The 12,046-nt window shown below is 46.6% G+C and overlaps 1 protein-coding gene across 1 annotated transcript in view; it reads left to right on the top strand.

Annotated features, from left to right (window-relative positions):
* Window positions 1–12,046, top strand: part of ZGRF1 (zinc finger GRF-type containing 1) — a 289,898-nt gene that overhangs the window by 199,832 nt on the left and 78,020 nt on the right. The window contains exon 12 of the mRNA XM_086963269.1: window positions 6,861–7,128. Coding sequence (XP_086819395.1) covers window positions 6,861–7,128 — 268 coding nt within the window. The remainder of the gene's footprint in view (window positions 1–6,860; window positions 7,129–12,046) is intronic.

Raw genomic sequence — 12,046 nt, 5'->3', positions numbered from 1 at the left:
AAGGTGCAATGTGGAGTCCTTCAAGGCTCTTCCCTATCTCCCCTTTTATTTAATTTATATATTTTTCCTCTCATTTTTGCTTTGCAGAAAATGGAGGTCACGGTGTTCAATTACGCTGATGACCTCCAGCTTATTTTTAATTTGTCAGACTCTCTTCACTCTATCCACAATTTCCAATCGGTGATGGTTTTCATCAGGGATTGGATGAATTTCAACCACCTTAAACTCAACCCTGACAAAACCGAACTCCTCCTCACTGGTGGAAATTCTAGGTTTTTTGGCCCCCTTCCCTCGGTCTTCCTCCCACTCCTTCTTTTTCTGTCAAGACCCTGGGGATTACACTTAATCAACACCTCACCCTTCACTCCCAGATTAGTCCGGTGGTTTCCTCCTGTTTCTTTGCCCTACGCACTATGCGTAAAATTTCACGGTTCTTTTCCTTTCCAGCCCTCAAATTGATCCTTATGGCAAAGGTCCTTTCCCGTCTAGACTACGGCAATGTTCTGTACAATGGTGTTCCCGCCTATGCTTTTCAACGACTTCAACTTGTACAGAACCAAGCCGCTAGACTAGCCTATGGTTTATCTAAATCGCACCATGTCACCCCTCTCCTCAAATCCCTTCATTGGCTCCCCATTAGAGAACAAGCTCTTTTTAAGATGGGCTGTATGACATTTCAGGCTCTCGCTGGAACGGCCCCGGGTTTTATCAATTCCAAAATTACACCTTACATTCCCAGCAGACAATTACGGTCTTCCTCTTTGTCTCTCTTGGTGGTTCCCCGGTTCAGGAAGAGCAAAATGGGTGGCTCGAAGTTTTCTGTTCTTGCTCCTGTGTTCTGGAACTCCTTGCCTTTTTCCATCAGGACGACAGTGTATCATTTGGAGTTTCGCAGCACGCTGAAAACTTTCTTGTTCTCACAGGCTTTTGTGTCCTAAATTAACATTCTCATTGTTTCCCTTTAAGGTTTTGTCCCCTCAGCGCCAAGAAACCGCTAGGTATACGAGCGCTTAATAAAACACTTTCAAATTCAAATTCAAATGCTTGTCTTACCATGTGTAGCTGGTCCCAGTTTCCTAGTGATCAACTTTGCCATTTCTGTGAACTTTTAAAAATTATTTCATGGTCATATTCCTCTTTTAGGAAGGCTGGTGTACACATTATGAATGTTATTGCACATTGGTACATGGATGTGAATTAAAACAAAAAGTGATGGTGGTTTTAATTAGATTAAATTGAACTCCTTGTCTCGAACTGAACGTCCCCTTACTAAGCCATTACAGATAGAAAATCAGTGTGTTCCATTGACATTAATTTAGTCAAGTGGTACTGTAAAAAGTAACACTTTTTTATTTTGAACATATAAACTAAAAATAACTATAATAGTCATCAAAATACCTTAAACACATTTTTTCAGTGGTAACATTAAACAAATGTAATCGTTGTGGTTAACCCTTTAACCCCAAGCCCTTAAATTTATACAGCAAACCATTAATCCTGAACCCTTTACCCTTAACTTCATAACCGTCCGCTGTAACTAAACCCCTGTACCCTTACCCCCAATACCGCATACCCCCAACCCTATACCCCAGTCCTCATACCATACCCTTCACCTGTGTTCCTTGTACCCTTAACTCTATGCTTCTAATCCTTAACCCCTAACCCTTATTCCTTAACCCAGTAAAACTAAACTTTATACCCTTAACCCTATATCCCAAACCCTTACCATACCACCTAAGCCCTTAGCAGTATAACTGTCACCCTATATCCCTAAGCCCAACTTCTTACTCCCTAACCTTAACCCCGGTAACCTATACCTTATGCACTAAACCATTACCCCCGGAATTCCATCACCTATCCCTTCCACACTGTCCTTACTTCAATATATTTTGGAAGCAAACATTTTAGGAAGTGGCCCCTTTCAGAAATTTTTTTAGAACGTTTTATTTGAACGTTTTAGAAAGTTGTTTTCGAAGTTTTGAGTCAGTACCAGGTCAATTTGGTTTTCAATATCACAGATAATGTTGTTTTAAAAAGCAAAACCATCAGAGTCAGACCTCTTGTCTTTGGTATTCCCAAAAAACTGAATGCAATGAAAAGTCTATTAGGAAAAATAAAAGAGGTTTGAAGACATCATCTTGGATCTCTTAACAGCCTAATTTTCAAAGAAGACTCCACAAGGTGCTAATTCAAACACAAATACTTAATTTTGCAATGTCGGAATAGAATCCACTATCAACAAACCCACACACCTCTGTTTCTTCATTAAGCACTTTGTTAATGATATTCAACTACATTGCTTTTTTCTTTGTATAGAAAATAAGAACGATTGAGTTTGCTATATCCAAAAATCATTAAAACTATTTTCACTCATTCTTTGTAACATTCCTTCTTGGTTGATAATAAAAATGAATTGGGCTACATACTTTTGCTCTCTCTCACACCTTTCAAACCATTTTCCTTCCCTGACAACTATATTGAGATACATTTGCAGAGGAGCATTCCTTTTTGTATTTTATTTATTTATTTGCACACAACAGAACAGTTGAACAAGAAATGTGGTACCTAGTAAGAGAACTTGGTTTATAGGACTGCGCATGTCGGTCTGGCAGGCCATCTCAGACCGGCCAAACCCACATTCACATTAAAGCTCTCTCCAACCCCAGCTGCATTGCTGGGTTAGAGAGAGCAGGCACAGGCTCCTATTCTGTGTGGCAGTGCCAATCAACAGCGCTCAGGCCAATCCTGTCGTTGCTTTTAGCAGCCTGAAAAGAGTGTCAGGATTCGCCCCTGTGCACTCTGGCAGCCTGTGCCTGGAGAAGCGAAGAGTGCGATGCAGCAAGCAAGTAGGAGTTAAAAAATATATATATACATACATATATATATATATATATATATATATATATATATATATATATATATATATATATACATATAATTTTTTCTCTCCCACCAATCTCCCTTCCCCACTTCCCCTCGCCACTCTGTCAACTTGCCGTCTGCTACGGATTCGGAATATATTATGAGCTAACAAGACTGGTGAGATACAAAGGATTCATCCTGGGTGGAAAAATGCTATTTGTGAATATGTGCTTAGCACTGCAGCCCCCTCCAGGGACAGCAGAGATGGGCTGCCTGAAATGTTGACATGTGAAGTTGTGACAATGGTGACTAAGCTTGAAGTTCCCCACAAGGACTACTGTGATTGAGTTACAGAAAAGCATAGCATGGCCAAGACTAGGTAGGCAGCTGCTGCTTCGGGTTAGCAAAGCAATACAAACAACAATCGGTCCTTTTTAGCAAGGATATATAACAATAGACGCAATACTCAATATTGTATTTACATCAACATAAGAAAAAGTGCTCACAGGAGTGCCCAGGTGCAGTGAAAGAAAAGAGAAAAATTTATTTGAGAGTTATTTTGTTACCAAGCAAGGGACATAACTTTTGACAACATTGTTATCGAGCGAATGACCCCCCTCCATTTTGTTCCAAACAATAAGGGGCTGTTCTGAACCTGACTCTGCATAACGGAGCCAGTGACCCATTTTGATCTATTCGATTATGGGCTCCTCTACCCTTGAATTCATATTGATCTTATCTTGAACAGGCGGTACCTTCGGATACATTCATTAACTTGCTCAAATCTCCCGCTCACATGCAAAGCTGGACAAGGAGCCCCTCGAATCACCATCAAACGGGTTTCGGCACCTTGGTTTACTGCAGGGTTAGCTCACTCCCGTAGACAATGTAAAGTTGCCGAACGGACATGGAGGGCTCAGTAGGATGCCGAGGCAAAGCTGACCTATAGATCTATGATTAAATCCTACCATAGACTAGTCCTTCAGGAAAAAAAATGCTATTTCGCTAAAAGAATCGAGGAAGCAGCAAACTCCTGTAAGGAGATTTTCTCGATCGTTAGGGAATTCACTGCCCCGCGATCTAACTCAGCACAGGAAGCCCCGGCTGAGACCTGGGCCGATACCATAGCTAATTTCTTTACCACTAAAATTAGGCAGATACAGGATTCTTTTCCCCCTAGACCGGCGGTCGGTCTCTCGACCTTACCGGAGGAGCTAGCCCATTCGCCCACTGCTGGCCCTGTTCTGGCGGTCTTTCCGCCTCTTACGGTATCTTCATCATTAGCACTGATGATGAATCTCAAATCTGGATCGCCACGTGACCCCTGCCCTGCCAAATTTTTAGCCAGAATGGCAGACATTGTAAACCCTTTAGCCAACACTATCCTGAATCTTTCTTTGAGTCAGGGGGCCCTACCACACTCATGGAAACAGGCCATGGTCATCCCTCTTCTTAAAAAGCCTAGCCGTGCTCCAGAAGTCCCTGCCAATTACAGGCCCATCTCGCTCCTTCCGGCACTCACTAAAATCTTGGAGAAGCATGTTCATGGCATGCTCTCCAATTTTTTGGAGCCCATCGAGCTACTGCACGCGTCTCAATCTGGTTTCCGACCTAATCTAAGCACAGAAACAGCGCTTCTGGAGGTTTCAGAGGTCATTAAGGAGACGCTGGATGTCGGAGGCAGGGTGATGCTAGTTATGTTAGACCTGTCGGCGGCTTTTGACACCGTCCCCCATGAGGATCTCCTCATAAGACTGCATGACATCGGTCTGAGGGGGACGGTGCTCAGTTGGTTTCGTTCCTTTCTAGCCAACCGCCGACAAACGGTCTGGGCCTCCCCTGGTTCTGCCGAAATGTCGCCTTTGGGAGTCGGAGTTCCTCAGGGCTCAGTATTGAGCCCAACTCTATCTAACATCTTTATGACCCCTCTGGCGACATTGGTGGAGTCCTACGGGGCCCAGATCGTTTCCTATGCTGATGACACCCAGCTTCTCTTTACCTGCCGGAAGGGTGAAGAATTTGATGGCGAAAGTATCCGTGAGTGCCTTGGGGCTGTTTGTAACTGGTTCCATCTGAACAGCCTCAAGTGTAACTCAGGTAAATCCGAGATACTTTTCTTTGGATGTCCATCGGAACCGGACTGGCAAGGGTGGTGGCCTGCTGACATGTTCCCTCCAGCTCATTCATCTGAGTCAGCCAAGAACCTGGGAGTTAAAATAGACAACAGGCTTACGCTTAAATCCCAGGTGCTGACTCTCACAGGAACATGTTTCGGTATCCTCAGGATGCTCCGGAAGTTCTTTCCGCTACTTTCTGAGGAACATAGGAGAACACTTGTTCAGGCCCTCATCGGATCCAGACTGGATTATGCCAATATCCTATATTTTGGTCTTCCGGAATACCTCCTACAGCGCATGCAGGTGGCTCAGAATGCGGCTGCTCGAGCCATCTTCGGCCTGCATCGGCGAGCGAGTGCTTCGAGTCTACTGGAAACTCTACACTGGCTCCCCATCCGGAAGAGGATAATATTCAAGGCCATGACACTGGCTCACAAAGCGCTGCATGCTACGGGAGCCCAATACTTACAAAAGAGGCTGGCTTTCTACCGTCAGGCACGATCTTTAAGATCGGAGTCTCTTGCACTGGCAGTAGTCCCCCGTATAAAGAAAGCCCGCATCGGAGGACGGTCCTTTAGGTTGCTGGCCCCTCAGTTGTGGTACTCTTTACCTTTGTCTTTGCGTTCCATGTCTAACTTACTCGCTTTCAGGAAGAGTTTAAAGACCTGGCTCTTTACTCGCTAGAGACTTTTTTCCCCATCCTTGGTTCTGCCTTTTTATCTTTTCACTGTTATGTTTTGTCTGTTCTTTCTCCTAGGTCTGGAGCACAAAGCGCCGGGACACTCCTTTGGAGTAGCCGCGCGCTATAGAAGACCTATAATAACATAACATATAATAACATAGCATAACATCGGCCATTCTATGCACCACTGCAGGTTGCCCACAATCGTTTTTTTTTACGTTCTGATGAAGACCCGCTATTGAAAACTTCAATTGCCACACTAATCATCTGGGTCGAAATTTCGATAAATATACAAGCCTGGATTGTTTCTTATCCTAAAGACGAATGTGCTTCGATTCATCGGCGACTTTTTCTTATATGGATATTTGTAATACTTGAGATTTTTTCTGACAGGCTTATCGCAGTGACACGTTCCCTTTAACTGTGCTTATTGTTTTGTTTCACTTTTAGATTCATTTTTCTCTCTTCTTTCATGGCACCTGAGCACTCCTATGAGCACTTTTTCTTATGCACTATGAGGAGCAACCGGAACATATTGATTGTATGTATATGCATTTTTTGATAAGAGAAATATCAAAGATTGAATTGACTTCTCCGGCCATTTTCCATTGAATTGTTTTCTCTCTCTCTCTTGTCTCAATCTATGTTGCTGTAAATACAATATTGAGTATTGTGTCTATTGTTATATATCCTTGCCAATATAACCAACTGTTGTTTGTATTGCTTTGTACCCAGGTCCTTTGGTCTTTTTGGGTTTCTCCATTAGCTGTTTATAATGGCTCAGCAAAGCAGCGATAACCACAGGCTGCCTTTTTGCATTTTTTGATTTGGTTAGGGGGTGGAATTAGCGAATGTGGCGAATCTTTTGGGGGAAAAAACTGCACACACTAAGGCAGATCCTTACCACTTCCTGTTGGGAACAGAACCTTGAACAGCATTGCTATAAGGTAAGTTTACACTTATGAAGAGCTATGTAACCAGAGATAGTGACTTTGAATGTTAGTGATTGGTTTTCAGTTAGTATGGCTGCACTTGGATTTCCCTTTGAGTTGATTTTTTTGTGTTCAAAAGTATTTTGATTTATTATTTGGCAGTTACACTTTCTAATCTATCCAATGAATTAAAAGAAAGGACTGCAGAAATGATTTTACGTGCATACATTTAAAGAAAATGCGGTAATGTGTTTTTTTTATTCACAGCTTTGCAATCTACTCTGTGGTGCAGCTGTCCTTTGTGACCCCCTTCAAATTAAGGCAGTTCAAGTGTCTACTGTTGATGCCTTCCAAGGTGCTGAGAAGGAGATAATTGTACTGTCATGTGTCAGGTCACGGCAGGTTGGCTTCATCGACTCAGAAAAACGAATGAATGTCGCCTTGACGAGAGGGAAGAGGCACCTATTAATTGTGGGAAATATTGCCTGTTTGAGAAAGAACAACCTCTGGGGAAGAGTTATTCACCATTGTGAAGGTAAAATCACATTTCTTTTTAAATGAAACTTTTTAGCTCAGACCTAGTCCTAAATTGAGATATGTTGTAGGAAATGCATGCATTAATAGATCTGCATGTCTGGCATTACAGAATTCCATAAATACATACCATAATATACAAATGTGTGCTTCATTGATAATTCAACAAAAGCACTTATAGGTAAAAAAAAAGCCCTATATAACGTTAACTTTTTACCATAGGTCCTCACCAGGACTGCTTGCGCGCCACAACCATTAGTCAATGGTTGTAGTAGTTTGTGTTTTGCGTCTCAAAACAGTTTGTCTCTCTTTTTACATTGTCAAGAATAGCCCTCTGTGTTAGGTAGGACATTAATAGTAAAGCTTTATAACACTGCATAAAAAAGAACAATGATCATTTGCAACTTTAATGCAGCTTTGAATATAATCCATGCTTATTACTTTCAAGTGATCCTGTTTTAATTTTGGACAATATTTTGGAACTATGGGGGCGTGGCTAGCAGCATGGAGGAGTAAGACGTGCCTCGGCTCGGCTCCCGGCGTGCTGCGTTGATCCGACGATTATTTCTCTCCAAAGCTTCCTAAAACAGCCCAAATCTGTGCCCTAGGCTGGCTCTGATATTTTCGTCACGGAAAAACCGAGTAATTTGGCGAAATACGAACGGCAATGGGCCGGGGAGAGGAGAAATCCGAAGCGGTGCGGATGCAGCAAAATGGCGACCGGGCGAAAACTGGCGGCCTGGCTTTGACTCCCCCCGAGCACCAGAGACTCTTGCTGAGGGCCTCCCCAGACATCAGAGCCAGGGAGGAAACAAAACCGACGGAGGGGGTCGCGGGTGCCCACACCGCACAGATACATCCTGCGAATGCCCGTCTGGAGCCTGGATGGGGCCGGCGACGCGGCCGGCCTGGGGAGACCCCCGAGGGCCCTCGCCCTGGGAGAGGAGCCTAAGCTAATTGAGTGTGACTGGCGGGCGGCGCAGCAGAGAAGACAGGCGAGACACTCCCCGTCCCCGGATACGAAAAACTCTGACCTGGACTGAGAGGTTCCTGGTGAATTTCCATTGAATCTTCCGGAGACACTCCGTCGCTATTCCCTGGTGAGAACACTACATACCCGCGGGGGACGCACGGCCCGACATGAACCGGGCGCCCTACGTATCCCCGGGACCACCTCGCGGTCCAAGGGGAGCAACATGGGGAAGAGAGACCCGCCTGCAAGGTCGGCCAGGCAGGAAACCATCGAAACCTACGCCACGGCGAGGGCACAAAAGGAGATGCCCCAGAGCCTCCCGGAGATGCTCACGGACACGGCCATGCTTTTGGAGGCGATTCAGGCCTCCAGGACTGATATCAAGGACTCTAGAGCGGCGCTTGAGACCAAAATAGGCGAGGTGGGCTCCGAGGTTCTGTTGCTACGCCAGGAGTTGTGAAATCTCACCGAAAGGGTGACGACGGCGGAATCCAGAATTAGCGGAACGGAAGACTCTATTTCTACTCTCCGTAAAGAAATGGCAGAGCTGCAGGCGTCCCACAGACAACTGCTATGGAGGGTGGACGACGCCGAAAACAGGGCAAGACGAAACAACCTTCGATTCGTAGGATTTAGGGAAGGCATTGAGAAGACAGATGTTGCGGCCTTCTTACAGGACTGGCTACGTTCCACCTTCCCACAGGCCCAGTTCTCTAACTGCTTTATCATTGAGAGGGCGCATAGGGCACTACTAGCGAAACCGCCCGAGGGAGCAAGGCCGCGGCCGATAATTGCGCGCTTTTTGAACTATGCCGATAGAGACCTTATCTTTAGAGAAGCTAGACGGAAAGGGGAGCTCAGGTTTGAGAACGTGAACATCATGATTTTCCCTGATTACAGTCAGGATGTCCAAAAACAGAGAAGATCATATGACTCTGTCAAGGCGAAACTTCGAGAACTCCATATCTCGTATATGCTGCTCTTCCTGGCGAAACTGAAAGTAATGTTCAAGGGGAAGTCGTACTTCTTTAACCGCCCGGAGGAAGCCTGGCACTGGCTGGAGGAAAGACCTTTGCTTCGGGAAGCCGAAGAGGTGGGCCGCAGAATCCGAACAGAACTGGCGGCCGCGAACTTTCGGAGGAACTCGCCTAGGGCGCAAAGATCCCAAATTCCGAGAATGCAGCGGGGCTCACACCCGTCGCCCTATCCGGACCCGCATGCGGCAAGACGAGGCAGAGGAGGCTGTGACGCGATCCCCGCCGACCCCAGGGATCAGAGATCTAGATTTGGTGGACTGGCTCATCCACAGGAGGCAAACACCGGAGGCCTCAACAGCGAACTCTTAACGGAGGCGGAGGACTCAACCGACCGTTCTACACACCCGATGGTCGAGGTAATCCGTGAGATGGAGCTGGGTGCAACTGGCGGAACAGAGGAACAGGACATTGAAACGCAGGACTCGCAATTGTGAGGAAGCTTGGACCTTAAATCCGTAGCAGCAGCACGCCGCTGCTAGTGCCGCACAAGTTATAACCCTTTTCATATTTCATTATCTTTTCTATTGACTTAAAACACTATACACGGGGTAATGCTGGTGCCCCTGTGGTCTTGCTTATCTCCGGAGAGGCAGGACACGCTCCACAGGGGGCCTGCAAAGACTATACCCCTGGTTTGAATCCTGAAATTAGTTTGATTTGGGATCCTGTGTGTGGGCGACAGACCTTCACCACCTGAAAGTCCAATTGGTTACGGGTTACACGAATGGGCTGGACGGGGGGGAAAGGTAGGGAGGGGAGCAGTTGAAACAGTTCTGTTGGGGGGATCTTTGTTGGGAGGAGGGGGAGGAAAGTTGGTTAACTGCAGTCAAATTTACTGGTGCCCTATGCCTGGCCTCCGCACTGAAAGTCATTCCCACATCCCCAGAGATGCCCTTGGGTACACCACGACATACCACACGAATGCCCGGGCCGCTTACTATGAGGGGGCTGCCCGCCTGACTACTTCAGGCCCGAACCATGTTAGCTGACCACGACACACACCGGGAAAGCCGGGGAGGGATCAGCATCTTGTCATGGAATGTGAATGGCTTGGGCAGTAAGATTAAGAGGGGCCTGGTTAACTCGTATCTGAAACGTGTAGCCCCGGACATCACGCTCCTACAAGAAACACATCTCAAAGGTACTAAGTGCGGCTTCCTAGCCAGAGGTCGTTTTAAGCTGCTAGCACAAGCAGCATACACAACAGACTCTAGAGGGGTTGCCATTATTCTGAAAAAGACCACTCCATTTCTCATAACACAAACATGGACAGACCCCCAGGGAACCTACGTGGCTATCAAGGGGATATGGAACAGATGCACCTACACTATAGTCTCAGTCTATGCACCACCGAAACTCCAGGCTCCCACACTTAAGAAAGTAGCGGACATACTGCTGGAAACAGCCGACACCATACAGATTGTAGGGGGAGACTTTAATGACGTATTAGATGTCTCTAAGGATAGATCAAGCACGGCACAGAGGAAGGGGACGCAGACCCCTTTGTCGCAATGGGCGACCAACCTAGGTCTCACGGACACATGGAGGTGCCTGCACCCTGAGGCGCGGGTTTACTCGTTCTTCTCGGGCGCCCACCAGGCCTTCTCGAGATTGGACTATGTCTTTATGGCCCTCCAACACTTGACAATACAAGATGTAGCAGAATATAAAGCTAGAGGAGTATCGGATCACTCACCGCTGCTAGTCAGACAGGGGGCGAAACGCCAGGGAGATGGACGGCAATTACACTTGATGGCATGGGATCTGCAAAGCCCAAATGTCTTACGGGGACTCAGAGCGGACATCAAAGTCTATATCGCCGAAAACGAGGGCTCGGTGACCTCAAAAGTGGTTTTCTGGGAGGCTTTCAAGACAGTTATGAGGGATAGGGTGAAGAATAGGTTGGCAGAGGAGCGAAGAAATCCCCACTCTGAGGCCGACATCATCGAGCAGGACATATTAGATCTGGAAAGGGAATGCCAGAACTCGACAGACCCAGTGGCAATCAGGAGACTCACAGATAGACAATCACAATATAGAGAGCTGGTGACTGGAGAGGCGAAAACGCAGGCACTGGCCACCTTACATCACCTATACGATGTAGGAGACAAGTCTGGTAAGCTCCTGGCGTGGCTCAGCAAAAAAGAACGGGCGGAGAGATGGGTGGAGCAGATTAAAGGCCCTCAGGGAACGACACTCCAATCAATCATACATATAGCTGAGGCACTCGCAGACCACTAAGAACACTTCTATGAGTCTAGAGATCTAGGGACAAGGGAAGTGGCGCTACAGTATATGGACCAAACTGACCTCCCAACTCTGTCCGTTGAGGACGCAAAAGCGATGGACTCCGACATTGCTCTCGACGACATATCTGAGGCACTGGCCAAACTGAGACCGGGGAAAACAACAGGCCCCAATGGCTTCCCAGCCGAATTCTTTAAACGAATGGCTGACCTACTAGTGAAACATCTGAAGGGCCTATATGAGGACGCCCTGCAGGACGGACGGCTCCCTCCCGATCTGACAATGGCTACCATTATCCCTATCCACAAGGACGGCAAACCGAAAGAGATTTGCGAGTCCTATCGTCCAATTTCATTATTAAACTCGGAAACGAAGCTACTGGCCACTATCCTGGCGATGAGAATGAGACGGGTGATATCGCAGCTGATCCACCTTGATCAGACTGGGTTCATACCAGACAGGGCTACCAGACTAAATCTTAGGCGCACTCACAATTGGCTGCAGGAGGTCAGGGACAGGGAGGACTCGCACTGGTTCCTGTCCCTGGATGCGGAAAAAGCCTTTGATGCGGTGCACTGGCCATTTCTGGAGGGCGTCCTACAGAAATTCGGCTTCGGGCCGAAATTCCAGAAATGGGTGCAGCTGCTGTACACTGAACCGAG

This window comes from Lissotriton vulgaris, chromosome 3_1, assembly GCF_964263255.1.
Source record: "Lissotriton vulgaris chromosome 3_1, aLisVul1.2, whole genome shotgun sequence".
Classification (NCBI taxonomy): Eukaryota; Metazoa; Chordata; class Amphibia; order Caudata; family Salamandridae; genus Lissotriton; species Lissotriton vulgaris.
The sequence above is the reverse complement of the archived record's forward strand: the minus strand, read 5'-3'. Positions and strand labels throughout refer to the sequence as shown.